A 19596-nucleotide genomic window follows, 5' to 3' on the forward strand; every position below is an offset into this window, starting at 1 on the left:
GGATAATACACATGAACAAAAGGACCAAACCAAGATTTAGAAAATATGTTTAATCCTTTAAAATCAGACATGAAAACATCACCAGCACATAACAGAAACATGGCAGGAGAGACAGGCAGCACATATTGCATGAGAAGGCATTTCCGTGACTCCTATGTACATATACACATTTTATACACAGTAAAAATATAGTAATTGAAGCATTATAGGACAACCAGCAATGTTGGCTCGTAAGCCGTGTGAAACATTCATGTTGAAAAATCGTGGGAGATTAACAACCCAGAATCATCATGGAGCGAACATGTCCATCATATCACAATCTAAACATGAAATATAAAAAGTGAAATTGTCAAATTGTCCCCCTTCAGAGGGAATACACACTATAAAGTTTCAGACATCCTTTTGTCAGTATATAGCATACGCACAATCATCTAAAAAGGTACATAATACAACTTTCATCTTTTCAGCCTGCAGCAATCAATCATAGTAATAAATATACTTCTTAGAGCTGAAAGGTGGCAGATTGTGGTTCATATTGCATTACTTCAAATATACTGTAGTGTCTACACTGAGTGTGCCGCCCTTTAAGCACCGTAGGATGACGTTTCTCTTGTGCCATGGTGTAGTACATCAACTGTGACAGAGCTGGTCTACATCCAGCAATTACACAGTACCACCCAACAAAAAAAAAAAAAAATGTTACAACATAAAACATCATAATCCAGTTGTCACAATATATAATCTGGATTTTTCTTATGAGAAAGAATTTGTGTTTTCTTTGGCGGCTGTTTGACTCAACCAACTAAATATAACTTTAAACTGATCTGTTTGAAATAATATTTTACATTTCAGCATATGAGAAAAAAATCATTTCAAGTACATTACCCCAACTACACAAAGGTGGTAAATAACAGGTTCTAAGAGCTACCACAACTGTAGTAATTTTAACTTGAATTTCACAGGAATGTGGAGTTAAATCTTGAAATGTCTCAGGCCACAAAGTAAACCAATTCTTTGATAAAGAAAAAAAATGTGTCAGATACAGCTTATCAGACGTGAAATCATTTAGGAAAACAAACAAACATCCAGTTTAATAATAGATCCTTAAACACAGGTCAACCCAGTGTTATTACCATGTCCTACATATCAGTAAATGCAGGTATCGAGGAGTGTCTCGATTTCATTTTCCTGTTAACTGTACTGGATCTTAAACATTTGCAAGAACTCCCCACTCCTTTCTTTGGTGCAGCGATTGACTTATACTACAAAAGACTCTAAATCCTCAACTGTGCATTGATGAACATACGTAGTTTTTGTTCCTTCTATATTCACAACTCACGTTTCCCCTTCTCCCTCTCTGCTGCATAGACCAAATGTGACTACAAATCAAACAGTAGTTCCTTAAATGAGATGATGCCTATGATCTTGAGTGTTGCTACAGTCACTTGGTAGTGATTCAAATTTCTGTATCAGAAATATCTCTCGGGGGTAAAAACCTCTCTGCCAGCCGCCTCTGCAGCTTGTTCAGCTTGTATAGTGCCCTAAACAACATCAACACAAAAACATTTTGTGAAAACAAAGCATAATTGTTATGAACAGCAGAGTAAAAGCTGAGTAAGACTACAGTACATACAAACAAAAATTACAAATATTAGTTATACGCATGGTTATTAATATTGGTCAAGGGTGGATGTGGGCAAGGGGTCATTTCTGTAACCAGCAGAAATTAATATTAAGAGACAGACATCCTTACTGTCTGATGTCGGGAGAGTTAACAGGATTACCTGAGCTGATGAACCAGTGACTGAGCGCTTGACATTTGTACACAAACAAAAGGGATTGTACTAGTGTTTGTATTAAAATCTGAAATTCTTTTAAGCCCTGCTTGTTGGTCCAAACATACAAATGGCAGTTTGATGACTAGCTGTAGTGATAAGGCAGGTTTCTCTGTGTGACAACACGAACCTGTAGAAAATGTCAGTTATACATCAAACGTTAAGGAGGGGACAAACATGTAAAGGCACAGACATGACAGATGAATGACAGTAGCTGGAATTTTTTACTATTCTACTAGCTTAATAACATGACTTCATTTAACAGCATCTACTGGTCAGCAAAGCTGTCGACAGCTCTTCTTTTCTGTATTCATTTATAGCACATATGGTCTTCAACAGGGTGAGAGGTTTGTAAGGGTTGTACAAATGTGGTCTGCCATGTTAATAAGACACATTCTATATAAGAAAAACATTGTAAAGTACATTCAGCAGTGGCAAGATCTAGCTGGACCTTTGCAGCACCACCGTGGCTTCCAACAGAATAACAAAACGTGAAACAAAACTTGCTGTGTTAAGTCTGGTTCAACCCATCCCTCTGCTGTTTCAAAATCTGACGTCAAACAAATACTGTACATCCACAATCAGTAAAAAGAAATGCATACATGATTGCAGAGTCAACAGCAGCAAGTGCTGATTCAAACAAGGACCATTGAAAGCTCAGAGTGCCCCTGCTCATGAGGAGTGCCGAGGGGGAAATGGATGGGTGGGAAACGGCAACACTTGAGTGTGAATCACGGAAATGTGAAACCACTTAGACTTCTGCATGAACACAGAGGCAAATATTCACTCCTACAAATGCAGGCTATGCCCTTCATGTGCGTGTTCCTGCCGAAATGCTGTCTGTGCCATCTCACAATTGCTTCATGCTGCAAAAAGTGGACAAGATGACTCTTCACGGATAATTTGACTGCCTTTACCATCCACTGGTGACTGGGGCATGGACTTTCACAATATACAACTAATTATTGTTCATCAAGTCATCGAAGCATCCTTCATGTTGGGAACGTGACGGAAAATCTTTGTTTTATCAATGTAATGCTGCCAGAGCTACTACAGAGCTGCCAATTCAGGGAAATAAGCATTTTTCCAGGTGTGTATTAAAGACAATTGGGCTCTCGGATGTCGATGGCTGGGAAAGCTGAAGCCTACCGCACACGACTTCTTCTTGATCTTCCCATCACTGCTTTCTTCACTGTCACAACCTCCACTGCACCTCGCTGCAAGATCCAGCGATCCCTGTATAAACTCTATGTGTGAGAAAACAACAGAGGTGCAACGGAGGGTCCGTGGTGGATGGGTGTTTCACTCTCTTTATTGTTACTTCCGCCCACTTCACCTCATCCAGAAACGCCTAGTCTTCAGATGTCTGGTTTTTACTGTGAAGATGAAACTAATGTCAATACAAGAATACAAGTAATGTACAACTAATACTGGCTGCAACAACCATAACACTATAAATAATCTTTAATTACGGCTGTATAGTTTAGGGGTGGTACAGTTCATGAAAAAACATCCGAACCGTTCGGTTTGCTTGTCTCACTTTCGACACCTATGTTAAAACACTTACCGGAAACGACGAGCGGGATGAGCGTGACGAACGCAGCACATGGCAGCTGATTGGACGAACACGTCACGTGGGTCTTGCTGCTCCCGAATTTCAAAACAGACTCTAATGGCGTCTCGTTCTGAATACAATCTCGTATTTTACGAAAATAGTTCACCGAAACGTGTTTCTGAAAACATTTTAAGCGAGAAATAGGCCATACAGTTGCTGAATCGGTCTGTTTTTTTTTTTAAATCGACAAAGGTCAGTTTTTCAGATTTTCGTCAGATTTTGAGAGGCTGCGAGCAAGAAATGGCAAGTGGGAGAGATAAGGAAGGCTGCCCGGAGTTGGAGGATACCGCCAGCGTAGTATAAGTTTGGTGTGTGGGACCATTTCGGATTTCATGTTACCTATGATGACAGCGGAAATAAAACAATAGATAGAACTGCCCCTGTGTGCAAGCATTGTGCAACATGCATTCAATATGCTAATTTTAGCTATAATATATATATATATATATATATATATATATACACACACACACATCATATGCTGAAGTATATTTCTGGAGTGTTAAAGATTAAAAGAAAAAATAACAAGTACTGTACAGAACCGAAAACCGTGGGTTTTGTGAACCGTGCCACCCCGGTATAGTTTAATCTGTTAGACTTACAAAGCAGATGTTGGTCTCAGGGATTATGTCTGAGAGTGAAATTACTTCTTCGTTTCCAGACGGTTTGCCTGAATTATCGACCACCCCTTCTTCCCCCAAACTGGAACAGAGAAAGGCAGTTAATTCAAAACGACTTACACAAGCGAGAAAAGAATGCATCTAATTTTCAGTCTGATGAGGTTGTAATTGTATGACCTATCACTGCCTTCTGTACCTGTGATGGTCAAGGTCTGTGTTTGCTGATTTGTGAACTTCTACCCCTACAGACCTACGGAGAAAAGTCAGAGCAAAAGAAAATGAAAAAGAGTGTGAAAGTTGAGGTGGAAGAATGAAGGTCATGCATTGATATTTTGTAGATGCTTTACCGTAGGGGAGGAGAGGTGGAGGCGACTCCTGTGCTGCCTAGTGACGAGGTGGACAGGTTGGCCTCATAGTCAGCAGAGTTTTCTCCCAGCGGAGGGGTCCTCGGAACAAGATCTGGTCTGCCCAACTGAACGCCTGGGAACAAAGTATCATTCATGCAACAGCAGTATCTCCAATCTCAGCAAAGCTATGACAACAATAGATCTACTTAACGTTCTTATCACTTTGCTTGTGATATCTAGGTTCTTACCACTGTCTGCCTCTGAATCTGTGCTTTTAAAGTGGCTGTGGTAGACTAGTCTGGAGTCAACGGCTGACTGTCCTGCTGCGTGGGAGAGCGGGGTGGGACCTCCCAGGGTGGGGGCCCTCCTCAGACCTCCTGGACCACCACCACGACTCTTCTTAGATGGTGATGGCTTTACTGAAGATGGAGCACATAAAAGCGGAAATGATCAATACGGGCACCTAGACTTTTTACCCCTGGGATTTCTATGCCGTCAATAGAAATCAGGCATCAGGCTATTAACTTCAGTTCAGTACATCTAAAAAAACACACAAATGCATTACTTACGTGGAATTTTCTTGAACACTGTGTTGCACATGAATTGTTGGAAACGATCTGCATAGAATCCGGGTCTGTGAACTGAAACTGTGTCCTAAAGTGGTAAAACAGAAACAGAACCATTAGATACAGTCATGTGAAAAAATTAGGACACCCATGCTAAAGTTGACTAAAAAGAGGAATAAAAAAAATAAATCATCTTTTGGAAATTGATCTTAATGCCTTAATTAAAAAAATGAGGAAAAATCCAATCTTTAAGGACACCAATGTTCTTTGTGAATGAATAATGTGTTGTAAATAAATAAATGTTCTTCCTTAAAATACAGGGGGCATAAGTAAGTACACCCCTATGTTTAATTCCCATAGAGGCAGGCAGATGTTTATTTTTAAAGGTCAGTTATTTCATGGATCCAGGATACTATGCACCCTGATAAAGTTCCCTTGGCCTTTGGAATTAAAATAGCCCCACATCATCACATACCCTTCACCATACCTAGAGATTGGCATGGTTTTATTTTAGTTAGCCTAATAGCTGGTTTGATTTGATGGAAAGTACCCCATGCCAATCTCTAGGTATGGTGATGGTGAAGGGTATGTGATGATGTGGGGCTATTTTAATTCCAAAGGCCAAGGGAACTTTATCAGGATGCATAATATCCTGGATCCATGAAATAACTGGCCTTTAAAAATAAACATCTGCCTCACTCTATGGGAATTTAACATAGGGGTGTACTTACTTATGCCCCCTGTATTTTAAGGAAGAACATTTATTTATTTACGATACATTATTGGTGTCCTTAAAGATTGGATTTTTCCTCATTTTTTTAATTAAGGCATTAAGATCAATTTTCAAAAGATGATTTTTTTTTTATTCCTCTTTTTAGTCAACTTTAGCATGGGTTATGCTATTATATAAGCAATTATCAATTCATTATCAATGATCAAATCAATCTGCCATTTATTTTAATGAATCAAGTAAACTAGTGAAACATGTCTCATTTATTGAAGCCCAAGGTAATGTCATTAAAAGGTCTTGTTTTGTTATTGGTCAATTATCAAAATGGTGGTTTTATTTCCGTCATCGACTAATCGATTAATTGACTAACCGTTCCAGTTCCACATTGTATATTAAAACATACAGCCATGATAGATAGTACTATAGTGTGTAGGCTCTTACCCCATCATGGACCAAGGCCTTCCAGGAGTGCTCCAACTTCTTAATAAACCTAAATAATAAGAGATAATAAAACTAGTCACTGGAAGTCATAAAAATGGGTTATGAAGGTGGGAAGCTTGCTCATGAATTCAGAATGAAAGTTTATACGAGGAACTGATTTGGCTGCCCTGAACAAACCTGTAGGACTGGAGAATGTCAATGATGCCGATGTAGATCAGCAACCTCTCTCCTTTAGTATTACGAGATGGAATACCACCCATGCTGAAAGGACAGGGCCACAGGATCAACAACAGATCATTTAATTGTCATGTCACAGTCTTACACTACAAAACACTAGTTCAGTTTCAGCTCTGCTTGTGGTCAGCTAAGCAATAAGACTCACTGGTCTTCTGAATCCAAAACTCCCTTCCCTCGAGCCTCGCCTTGAATGGACTCCATGGCTGTACAGTACAGACTTTTCTGAGCTTGTGGCCGGCGCTGATCTGGGGTCACTGCTCCTTCTGACCCCCCACTGTCACCCGGGTTGCCCCCGCTACGCTCTCGATTGGCCTGGTCCATGTTGTGGATGCCCATCAACAGACTGTAATCCATGATCTTGAAACTCTGCAAGAGCTACATAAAACATAGAAATATAATAAATAAGTTGACATGACTATAGGCTAGGGATGTCACGATACCAAAACTCTAGTAGTCCGATACCACCAAAAGTAAAACAAAATAAATAAAAAATGAACAGTAATACTTAAACATTAATTCCTAAAACAGGTGTTTTGATAACAAGGACCATTAATTAAATGTTTTTCAAAAGTTTGATTATATTTTCTAAAATAAAGTTAAATACTATGATACCATAATAAATGAGTGGTGAAAAGTTGATTTATACCACTGTCTCTTCAATTTAGGTGGACTGTGGAAAAACAAAGGAACAGTGACCACAAAGACAGATTAGCCTCTAATGGAATGAGATATTTCAACACACTTATGTGACACACATAGTCAAGTCAACAAGTCAAACTTTCAGCAGAATATTTCAGAAATGTACGGGCTTTAATAACATTTGTTGGTACCCAATAGAAAAGATATCCACTATGCCATTGGTAAAAAAAAACAAAAAACAAATACGTTCCAACATTAGTTTCATTTTTTTTTATGATGACCTAAAAACAATGCACACAAATGTGTCCTGTAATCCCATGTGGGCTGAGAGGCTTGAATAAAAATTAAAAACATGTATCTCTGTGACTCACCAAGCAGTCCCTCTGAATGGTCTTGCACAGGGCATTGTAGTTGTCCGCTTCGAGCAGCAGACCGTCAGGCAAGTCCTGGATAAAGTCTAGGTCTTTGTGAATGGGAACGGCCTTTTCTCTTTCCTTAGGGGAAGCTCGCCTCTTATAGGTGGAGCCCTTCAGGTCGTATTTGAGGTGCATGGGGATGATCCGAGGCAGAAGATTGTTCATCACTACAATACGGATATTCTTGCCACCTGCCTGCACGCAATACAGCCCGTAGAACTTGGGTAACAAGGTGCGCTTGTTTTGGTTTATGTTCTGGAAGGGAGGAGGGATATGGAAAACAGATATGTGACACACTTAAAGTAGAAGGGAATTCTTAGAGCTCCCACTCATTTAAGCCGCCTACTCTCATGATAATTATAAATACTGCAATAATAATCACTCACATTGAACACAATCCCACTTTATGTTATACTCATTCGTCAGGCTCACCATGAAGTATCCAGGCAGGAGTTTCTGGAGGAACTCGGCCTCTTTGTGTTGAACAGTCTTGATGATGAACTCGTCGTCACTGGAGACATAGAAGAGGGATCCGCTTGCTCCGGGGTTAGACAGCTCGATCAATGGCTCGTTACACAGAGAATACTTCAAGAGTAAGAGGAGTCTGTATTAGTATCTAATTGAAACTAAGCAAACATGTTGGCATATGGAGCAGTTTCTCTGTGAGAGTGTGAAATTCCAAGTGCTGATGTAAAAAAAAAACAGCCAGCAGAGAAAGAATCAAGGCTTCATCCAGACCTGTGATGGCAAAGATCCAAGACCACGTCAACAATTTGTGGCCATGTGTTGGTGAAGGAAAGCCTTAAACCTTCCATGCTGCTGAGAAACTTGCAAACCCGACAACGTATTGCAGACAAAAAAAAACTGTTTTTAGAAATAAAAACTACAGGAGCTAAATGGTCAAAAATCTGTCTTGCAAAAATTATCTGTCATTGGATAGCCAAAACTGGAAAGCCTTACAGTTTATATGCATAGTATAGTGGTTAAAACCACTGAACTATTCTACAAAAGAAAAGATAGGAACAGTGACTAAAGCCAAAAGAAGAGCAGTTCTTGTAAACACGGCAGTGGGTGTTTGGTGCAAGTACTGACCAGGTAGTCATCTGGTCGAATGCCAAATAGTTCTCTGAAGTAACGAAAGGCAATAGGAGCGTAGGTCTTAAAGCGAAAGTCACTGTAGTGGTGAGCAGGAGTCAGGTTACTGCCTTCACTGAAAACACATATATATGAGAGAGAGAGAGAGAGAGAGAGAGAGACAGAGAGAGAGAGAGAGAGAGAGAGAGAGAGAGAGATATTGACCCTACATTAAACTACATGAAATCAGAAACCACAAATTCACAATGTTTTTTCAACTACAACTTCTGCTGTTATCAACCTGGGGAAGAAGATGCTTTCGACCACCACAAAGTCCTGCATGAGAACATCCCTCTCCGCCTTTTGGCTTAAGCTGCCAACTGTGTGAGTGATGCCCAACTGGATGGCACCTTTTAGGGCAGATGATGTGGTCTAGAGGGTTCAGAGAGGAAAAAATTGTAAATGCTGGACCAAACAAGATTTTATCTCTGTGACTTCTGCTGTGTCACTGACTATTTCTTTGATGTCTAGTAAGCTGAATTTCCAAACTAATTTTAGAATATAAACACCAACAGCAAAACCACTGGTATCACTGACCCCCACCCTGTTCTAACCTTTTTATAGGTGGTCTCTCCTGTGGTGGTCTCAACGCCCCGGTGTCCGATGGTCTTCTTCATACTCTGAGTTGTGCCTGAAGAGCCAGGCATCTGAAGAGAGGGGCAGAGAGAAAAACATTTAAATATGGTCTGGTGAGTGTGTTTGTGCTTCTGAACACAGAAGACTAAGAGCTAGCCGTATGTAGGCTTTAGGCCACACTGGGTAAACATCTTCACATGACAACCTTATCCTGGCAAGTTGCTAAACTTTCAGCGAGGGTCAATTTGTGTGGAGGAAGAAGGGAGTGACAGGCTTGTCAGCTGGTCTGGTTTTACCCACGTGTGATCTGTGTCTACTTTATGTTCACTTTAGTAAGTAACTGCAATTAAATAAGTACCAAATAAATGTATGATAGTTTGCAATCGGTTTCTTTTTTTTGCTCAATATTATTTAACAAATTCCTATCATTTAGATTTTCCAACAACATACTAGGGGTGTTGAAATGAATCTGGCATCGATGCATCGTGATGTGGACCTGGGCGATTCTGAATCGATGCAGTGACAGACCATAATCGATTATTGCCTACTGATGTTACTTGTTTTTGTCTGTTGTGTTCAAACTCCACTATATTCAGGAAGTGTCTTTTTTAAGAGCAAATACAATAAAAAGGGGAGTTCATGTATATCTGACTGCTTGAATTTGTTGATGAAAACCATTTGTAGCAATATATATAAATATTGAGAAGATGCATTGCGATGCATCGTGATATCAAATCGTTTTTGAATCGTTGAAAGGATAATCAAAATAGAATCGTGACACCAATGAAGATTCACACCGCTACAATACATTTATACACAAACTCTCCAACAGTACAAGAAAGAGTTGACCAGATGTTTTTTAATCCATTTAATCACCTGTTATCACCTGTGTAACAAACAGGACTGTCTCTTACGTCTCACGCTGATGATGATGCTTGAACTCTCTAAACCTGTTATTCTTCCCTCCTGAGGGTTGACTGTATCAACATTTACTTTACTTGGGACTCTACATAATACAGAGGTATTTTGTAAATTTAGTAATACAATTTCTGACGTCCTTACCTCTGAAGGGGCCATTTTTCGGATGCCACTGGTCCCTAAAGACAGAAAACAAGTTAAATTGGAATTTACAATGTGAGAATGACACTGACTCTTGAGAACTTATAACACTAAAGCCTTAAAAGCAGCTGTGCTCGATATTCAGAAAAGAAGTAGTTTGGGATTGCCTCCACACGGCTCTCACAGACCGTTCCCCAGCACGTCAAATACCGACGCTTTGTCACGGCCATCGGGGTCAGATACCGACACACAAGGCTCTCACACACACTAACATGCGTGGCCAGACCGGCTATCAAAACAAAGAACAGAAAAGCTCAGTTTACAACACACACAGAGGGAGTGTGACTTCATTCTCTGCTCAGGATGCCATTACTTCACTATATCTTTACATAGAAAATATTGGTTTACTGCTATATTCATGTTCTGAATATTAAGTACAGCCTTTTTAAGGAGCCGCTAGTTCCCTTGTTCAGACACAACTTCATGAAACCCATGTAAATGTCAACCCATGCAGTCAGCGTGAAGTTGATGCTTGAAAACATTTTTAAAAAACTTGTGGCAAAGTTGGCAGCTTTAACGTGGAATCAGTTAATGTTAATGGCTGTTTAAAAAACCCTCTGCTGGTTAATTAGCAGGGCTATTTCTAGCACTGGCTGATGACTATGAGGCCAATGATGAGCCCAGAACTAAATATGGCCACAGAAACTAACTCTTGCCCTCAATACACCAGCTCTGTGTGTACTGGAACTACTTCTCCCCTGAGCTGGCTGCTCCAGATTTATCTGGTCCCTTAAGATGTGTGTCTACGAACCTCCTCCACAAAACTACAATTTCTAGCTCTTTCTGTAACAGCCTACTTTGTGTCTCACAGTAACTGAATTTATACATTTGATTAACTCCAATATGCTAATGTTTGTTAAATTAAGCCATTCAGCAAACTCAACTGATCAGCATAGAAGTAGTATCTTGTAGGAAATAAAAATTTAAAAAAAATTAAAATTCAAGCCATCACCAAGCAAAGACCCCTGGGTGTGTGTCAAATTTACTGGCTGGATAATCAAAGATAAGAAGTGAAATTGTAACACATGACCACGACACATGATCTATCCTCTTGGGTAAGCATAATAACAACCAGAAAGAAAATAGAAAGGCACACAGTTGAAATAAATACAAATACTAAACCTGATTTCCTATGGCCTTACATAAACTTGCTGTTTAAACCTACTATCTCACCCACTATGCAAGCACTGCTAGCATGTAACCATTGGCAACATGTAGATTACTTCAATGCTGCAGTGCCACAGGTCAATATATACAAAAGGATGTTGGGAAGATTATACAACTGTAGTAACAATCCTGTGTGTGAAAATTCATCCATGCTCAGCAGATTCAATCCAGACACTTCAACCCAAGAAAGGTGGGAGTGTTAATAATAAGGCAGACTCACTGAATGCCATGCATCTCTTCTCAGTTAACAGGGACACATGGCAATCCTCCGGGAAACAATGAGCATCATTCAGCCCACATTCCCTCTTATTATGTAAAACACTATACCATCATCACTACTCATGCAGTTTCTGCTCACGCACACCCATGCGCGTACCTCGCTGAAATGCTTTCCAGAACCGAGTCCTAATATCTGGGGAGTAGGACATTGTCAGCCTGAACGGCTTAGCCTAGTAAATGAGCAACACTGAACACATTTACTAACTGTGTATAGTACAATACAATGTGTTTCATGTAGAGCTGAAATAATGAATCAATTGGAAAATTAATCAGCAACTATTTTGATAAGACATATCCTTTAAATCATTTTAAAGCAAAAATACCAAACATTTTCCAGCTTCTTAAATTTGAGAATTTGTTGCTTTTCTTTTATCATATCTGATAGTAACAATATCTTTGGGTTTGGACTGATAGTAGGACAAAACAAGACAATGGCCATGCATTATAAGTTCCTGCTATGTTATAGACAAAACAGTTAATTGATTAATCAAGGAAATAAAATTAGCAGATTAAACGATAATAACATTAATCATCAAATGCAGTCCTCATTTCATCACAATGCAATTTTTCTGAAGAGTCAATGTAGAAATAGATTATAACACACACAGTGCAGCAGATTCAGGGTAGGAATTACCCAACTCAACCCAATTAGGAATGACTTAAGCTCGTCAGTGACAGCCCTTACAACAATAGGCAAACCATCTGTTCCTCTCTGTATACTAAACAACTCCCTGCTAGCCTTGTTCACATGTAGCCTGCAGCATACACAAGGAACTAATATGGGACATGCACACTCTCCTGACATAATTTTCTGCCTATGAAGACCCCATAAATAAACTGGTTATTGGACCCTTTAGGAAACAAGGCAAATAAGGGCTAATATACCGGATACCACATTATGTTACTGTCACTCAATTGACTGTGTGTGTATTTGACAGAGCTACAAGAGTGCTTTGAAGCCTCTATTTCTATTCACTGATTCAGTCTGTGTGGTTACCGAGGGAAGAACAACTACGCTATACACATGGAAGCTAATCAGTGACACAACTAAATGGATTAGCTAGATGTAACCTCGCCATCATCTGTCCTGTCTAGAAAATAAGACACTCCTGAAAGCACTTGAACTGCACACCACCCATCTGTATCTGTGTGGGCACTGAAAACCACCATCCATAGATCTGAAATTAGAGAGACAAACCTTTCATCAGCTCAACAGGGACAGCAGAATAAATAAAGCCTGTTCCTTAACTAAATAAGCATGACAAGCATGTATCATTGGTGAAAAGAATGTAGGAAATCAATAAGTTCAATATTTGTTTTGATAATTACATCACCTCAACTGTGAAACTTTGGAAAGTAACGCTAAGTGATGGGGTTACTGTTGCAAGTACCAAATGGAAAATGGATGTGCTAGCAGCTTTACTACAAACCTGGACAGACAGAGGAAAAGGAGGGTTTTAACAAGCGAGGAGGGCTGGGGGATACCAGGGTAGTTTCCTATAGCTAGATGGACAGACCCATTTGGAACAGCAGCCACTTCCAGCCGCGTCCAATATATTTACTAAACAATAAACCGGTATTTATTAAACCTCATATTCATCCTACTGCGCCTAGATAACTCATTAACATACAAGCACCGTGGCTTAAGTTAATAACAAAACACACCACTTGAGCCAACGTGGTCCCGGGAATTAGCGTTATTTATTGATGTTATTAATCCCAATAGATAATTCGATATAGCGCTAAATATTGGCGGCCTAATAACTAAAGCTTCGTGTGATTAGCAACAACACCAACTACGGTTTATCAACAAGGCAGCTAAACAAGCTAGCCAATTATTGGTTCATTTGTTAGATTGAAAGCCTCGATGCTAACTAGCTAAGTTGCTAACCGGGACGTGAGAAAGCCAGTCACCGAGTCACACTATTATCGTTGCTACAAAATGATACACACGTCTGTTTGTTTGTTTTAAGGAAACAAAGGAGGAAGGTTTATCTATGAGATACCTGTCGGGGCTGTTGATCCCGAGTCTGCTGTTCCAGCAGTCGCCATTACGATTTGACTGTTCTCATCACAGATAGCATCGACAGTTGAGTTCTGATGCTCGTGTCGCAGCAGCAGCACCACAGCGCCCCCAGTGGACTGAAGTGGAGCAGTTTCAGTTTGACTGTAATACTACAGTATCACCCCCTTTTTCATCAAGTTTAAAAGAGTAGAATAATATAAAACAGGTAATCTTTTTTCCTCCAATATCTTTGAATACATTATTTACAATGTAATATGTTTGTTATTTTGTTAATCTTACCTAACGAGCTGCACTATGATTTCCAATTTCCTGTTATGCTTTGGTTTCATCCATAATGTTAACACGTTATGTATAGTTTGTATCTTTATATCACTATTCTTTGCATGCCGTTGTCCTACGTTGGATTGTGTTATGTGTTAGTTGTGACATAACAGTAAACAGTGAACTAAACTAGCTTAATTCATTTAATAGGGGTTTTGAAGTCTCACATTGTCAGACCTTTAGGGTTTTGTAACACCCATTGATTAGCAGATGAAACTGTTAAATATGCAAGGTTTGGCAAGTCTAGCCAGTCAGTTCTAGTGGCTCCCTAGAAATCTGATTAAAAACCATGTGTTGCAAAGTTAAAGTGGAAATTCTTAAGATTTCAGTCCTCGTTAATTTAGAATTTCTATTTGAGTGAAAACATAGAATTGTGCTGAGAGTTTAGCAGCAGCAGGAGCAATATAAATAGATGAATATTAATAAATAAGAGAAACAAATAATCTCATTCTATTTCTGTGGTCTGCAGTCTTGTTGACACATAAGTTTCAAGTTTTCTGAATTGTGTGCATACTTCCATTTGTTGTGTGTATACAATGGAGAAAAACTGTAGTACAGGATTTTTTCCAGGAGATGTCATGCCAGACACCAAGTTCAAAATACTGCAAATAGATTAATATTCTCATCCGTTCGCCACAGGCTCAATCACTATTATGTTTCTTCCTTCACTGATAGATAGTGACTTAACAGACATTTAAATGTCAACTCATTGTACCAGGCATACCATGGTTAAACTAACAACATAGGCCTTGCATCTAAGAAGACAGTAAACCACACGAAAGGTAGGCCTACATCTAAAAACGTTTTTATTACAACTGTGGTATATATATATATGATCTTAACCACAAAACCATTTAAAAAGAAGGTAACTGATCTTGCAGCTCCAAATAAATCAATATAATGCATTCATAATCAAATATGTAAAAAGCAGCCTATAACAAATAGTGGTACAGTGACATAGAAAAATGCATCTCATGTGATTTCAGTTTTTAAAAAATGCGACTAAGACTGGCAGTAGATGAAGATAGAATTTCCACATTTTCTTACAGACATCGACATTTCCTGTTCACCTCTGCTGCCAGTTCCCTGAATAGCCTAGTGCCAGTAGGGTCAGCAGCAAAAGGTCGTAAGTGTTTAGGCGAGAGGGCACCTTTTCTTCTTCTGGCTAAAGACGGTTGCTTTGGTGATGGCATCCATGAGAATTTTGGAGATACACTGTTGAGGTGAAGACATGCGGCAACAGCGACGGACAGCTGGAAGAGAGGGCTTCCTTGATGAACATGTCTCTGACATTTGGTCAAGCTGATTTCATGAAAACAAGATGACACAAAATAAGAAATAGTATTAGATTTTTTTGGGGGGGGGGTTTCATTTCAATTTTTACTAGCCCAAACTTTGTCTTCTGATTTGTCCTGCTAAGTTATGTACATAATTCTTTTTTCAACTCACACTCTGCTCAAAACAAATAGTCGCGTCGATGTCAAACGGGCGATGGCAGCATTGGTCTACAAAGCTCTTGAGAGAAAAACCAACAGGAAACCTAAAGCACAGTGGCATCGTTACTATGTTGCTAACTTTACACCGTGAACAGATGTGGTGTTTCAAGATAAGAGATATTTCAGCATATTAGGCTAATTGATATTCATTAATTTTCTGTGACAGAAGAAATGACAAAAAGCGTTAAAAGAAAAAAAAAAAGAAACGGTACAAATGCCAAAAAAAAAAGATGAAAGAGGAAGGAAATGAAGAAGACAGACACAAAAACTAATCCAAGGCCAGGTGTAGGAAGTTTGGTCTTACTTGTTTTTGATGATCTTGTGATAGTCACAGAGTTTGTTAAGTGAGAGCTCTTCAGCGACAGAGGTCCTATTATAATATGGGTCGGGAGAAATGTCTTGGAAACATCTGTATCGCTCATTTGCCAATTCACCGGAACAACAGTGGGAATGCGTATTGCCACCGTTCTCGCCCACGCAATACTTGTTAAGTTCATCACGCCACTAAAATACAAAAGGAGAAAGGACACGAGAAGGAAGAAAAATTACTAAATAATGCAAAATATTTATGTTTGTAGGTTTTTAGCAGGTCTTGCTTTACCTTCAGATCAGCACAGCTGAGCACATCCTGCTTCTTTTTGCAGCACTGTTTGAATCCCTTCTCTATACGATTAATGGCTTTTGCCTGACGAACCACCCATTGGTACCCTTCACCTGGCAAGCAATTGGTTTTATAGACGGGGCGTAACTTCTGGTCGCGACACAGTGATTCAATGGCGTCAGCGGTGGGTCGTCCGGGAGGAAAGTGGATGTTAATTTTCTTCTCCTTTCTTCTTATCGCTCTGGCACTGTACAGATGTACTGTCCTGTAAAGTATGAGGCATATTTACAGCATCAGGACAATGTATGTGGGATTGACTCAAAAGAAACTACAGTGTCAATGTTCATCGTAATAAAGGAAATTGTCACCCATTGCAACAGTGTGTCTCATTTACAGGTTTTTAATAGTTTTTGACAATGCTGTTTCCAAATGTTTGTCCTTTCATGGGATCTTTTGAATATTGCAATACATTTTAAGGCATTATCAGGTGTTCAACTTATTAGATGCCTAAACTATTTTTTGAGATATGTAGAACCCATATCATTACTCTTGAACTTCATTGATGAAGTCATGTTGTTGTTTGTCATGCTACTTAACTAAGACTTGATTGTCAATATCAACATTTTTATTGGTGCTCATTTTATCCATTTAATTGCATACCTCTGGCAAGTGTTGGAATCGAAGCTGAAGTTGGTGGTAGAGGAAAGCCGCGGCACTGGCAGCTCCTCTGTTGCATCATAGTTTGGGTTCGGAGCGTCGTCGTGGAAGCAGTTCAGCCTGTCCATGCCCAGCTGTCTGCAGCAGTGATAAAGACGATCCTTTACTGACGAGTCCTCATCACAGAAGGATTGTACTGACAGCTCCCACTGTAGTTGGCACAGAACAATATCGCAGATAGTGAGGGTTTATGCATTCAATCCTTTAATAATACTGACATGAAGTTTGCATGCCTGAGGTTGTATGAATAGGCCACCCAAAATGATGTACAGTATCTTAAGACACACTTAACCAAAACTAAAAAACAAACATCAGAGGAAGCGGATAAGACTAAGATATGCTTTATTCACTGAAGATTTTGAGACAGGTTTGTTGCTTGCCTTCAGACAGATACACTGGTGCTCATGCCAAGGCCTGTCTGTTATGTCAAGCTGGGCTGCATATAATGGGCTTATCAACTGGAAGCGCCCAGGGCCTTCAACTTTGTCTCAAAAATGCAAGTACCATCAACTCAGCAATGTGAAGAATGTTTTTATGCCCTTTTTATATCCAGGGTAACAGAAAAGACAGATAGGCCTGAACATTACAGCTTCAGGAAATGAATTGATTTGAGTTGATACGAGTTGATATGAATATTACGTTATAAAATGTGGCAATTAAGATGATGTCTATGAAAGCCTTCCTCCACATGAGTTATTGATTGTTTCTTGGTTTTTATCATGAAATCATAATTGTTTGATCTCCACAATGCATAATCTCATTATGTTCTTCATCATGCTTCTTGAGAAAGTACTTGTTGTTGTACTATGTTGAGACTAATGAAAAGAATTTAAGCAAGAATATGCAGGATGTCACATCATCATTTTATATAGGATAAAACATTGCTGAATCAGCTATATGAGCGGTTGTGAAACTTACCGCCTGTGTGGCGCAACACAGAGTCACTTCCCTGTCCCAAGTCTGGTTCCCTTTGCAGCACATGCTAAACCAGGACTCCGCCATATTAACAGCATTGGCTCGTCGTACCAGCTGGCCAAAACCAGAGATAGGAAAATAAGATTCTGGGTAGCGGGGGCGATGGTCTCCATGGAGACAGATGGCTTGGAGATTGTCTGCGGTTGGTCGGCCAAGGGGGAACTGAACAGGATAGTCCAGGCTAGGAGGACGACTAAAGGAACGGGGCCTAAAACTTGGTCGACCTTAGAGGAAAAGACAGGAATCATACTGTGATTTGATACTTTTATAGCAGTTTTACAGTAGAGTAAATGAAAACTCAAAAGAAAGAGAGGAAAATAGATACAAACTTCCTCTAGGTGTCAAGACTCCCGGTCTGGAAGCCCCCAACAGAATACAGGCTGAATTATTAAGCAGCTGTACATAAACTATAGTCATGCATAACCTAAAATCTTATCCTAACATAAACTTAAAGTGGTTTTCTAGCGATTTACTAGCGAAGTCACTCCAGAGCCACAAAGACATTACATAGCCATTTTCAAATGTTAAGTAGTGACATGCAAACTGAACTTCATGCATAAAATTAGTGGAGTACTCCTCAAACCTCAATCTCCTAACCCTTAAGATAGCCTCTTAAAGTAAGGAGAGCTGGCCAAATGCCATTCTGAACATCTGAGATTCTAATTGGTCCTTGCAGAGATAGTATGTGAACAAACGCACCTTGCAGGATTTTGTCAATGTCAAAGGTGACTTCACGCTGCTCCCAGTTGTGCTCATCTGGAACATTATACACACAAAGATAGAGCAGCAGAAAGCCAGACAAAGTTATGTAACTCTTCATCCACAAATTATACTAAGAGACAGACAGTGGTGGAAGAAGTATTCCTTTGCTTAAGTCATAGGAGCAGTAAAAATACTATGTTAAATAAAATTCCTGCATTTAAAATGGTGTAAAGTTAGGATGTATTATCAGAAAAATGTACTGACAGTATTAAAAGGAAGTATTTATACTGTCAGTGTTAAGTGTAAATAAATAAAACATAAATGAGGCCTATATATTATATTACATATGTAGGCTACAGCTAATGTTGTAACATGTAGGCTACATATTGTTAGTTTAATCTATAACAGTGCATCATATTCTATTACCTCATGCAAAATCTTAATCTGCAAAGAAGATAGAACTATGAAATAAATGTAGCAATAAATATTTGCCTTTGAAATGTCGTGAAGTAAAAGACAAATATTCAAGTTAAGCATAATTAACTGAAAGTTACACTTAGGTAATAAGTAATTGTACTTAGCTACATCCCACAACTGGAGACGTCAAAACAGACATGTAGGATATAAAAAGACCTAAAATCAGTTTGCTACAGGAATGTCGGTAGGTCTACAGGCAAAATAAACGCAATTACAGCAGCTCAGACGAACCAAAATGGAGTCAGCCCAAAAGCAAACAACAATTTCAACAACAACAAAAAGAAGTGGGAAAATACCAACCATTGGATGCTGAGCTAAGTAAAACCAAGACAAATGCGGCGGAGCAGACTAGAGCCCCAGACGACCCCATTGCACACTTGGTAGTGCCTGTCCTGATTCAACTTTTGTTCCGCTGCTGCGGCTGACTGTCCAAACACGAGCAGAGGCCAAGAAAGCACGCTCGGCGGGGCAGTGCACAGGCGGGTCCGTTAATTGGTCCAACAGAGGCTATGTGCTGTCTGTGAACCGGGGCACAAACCGTTTTTATGGTTGTTGTTGTG

General features: G+C 39.5%; 2 protein-coding genes across 2 annotated transcripts; both read right to left on the minus strand.

The window, feature by feature from the left end:
* Positions 1-35: 35 nt before the first annotated feature.
* pip5k1ab (phosphatidylinositol-4-phosphate 5-kinase, type I, alpha, b) lies at positions 36-13835 on the minus strand. The gene is made up of 16 exons (XM_078252927.1): positions 13728-13835; positions 10219-10253; positions 9135-9227; positions 8822-8952; positions 8539-8656; positions 7879-8031; positions 7402-7701; positions 6537-6766; positions 6332-6415; positions 6155-6203; positions 4987-5071; positions 4666-4836; positions 4418-4550; positions 4267-4320; positions 4053-4152; positions 36-3211 (listed from the first exon to the last, which is right to left on the minus strand). The coding sequence occupies exons 1-16, from the start codon at positions 13771-13773 to the stop codon at positions 3209-3211; spliced, it is 1785 nt and encodes a 594-aa protein (XP_078109053.1). The 5' UTR covers positions 13774-13835; the 3' UTR covers positions 36-3208.
* Positions 13836-14850: 1015 nt separating this feature from the next.
* Positions 14851-19596, minus strand: ecm1b (extracellular matrix protein 1b). The gene is made up of 8 exons (XM_078252933.1): positions 19337-19596; positions 18557-18613; positions 17801-18081; positions 16826-17031; positions 16166-16430; positions 15869-16068; positions 15518-15608; positions 14851-15370 (listed from the first exon to the last, which is right to left on the minus strand). The coding sequence occupies exons 1-8, from the start codon at positions 19404-19406 to the stop codon at positions 15203-15205; spliced, it is 1338 nt and encodes a 445-aa protein (XP_078109059.1). The 5' UTR covers positions 19407-19596; the 3' UTR covers positions 14851-15202.

Source organism: Sander vitreus, chromosome 6 (genome assembly GCF_031162955.1).
Source record: "Sander vitreus isolate 19-12246 chromosome 6, sanVit1, whole genome shotgun sequence".
In the NCBI taxonomy this organism is placed as follows: domain Eukaryota; kingdom Metazoa; phylum Chordata; class Actinopteri; order Perciformes; family Percidae; genus Sander; species Sander vitreus.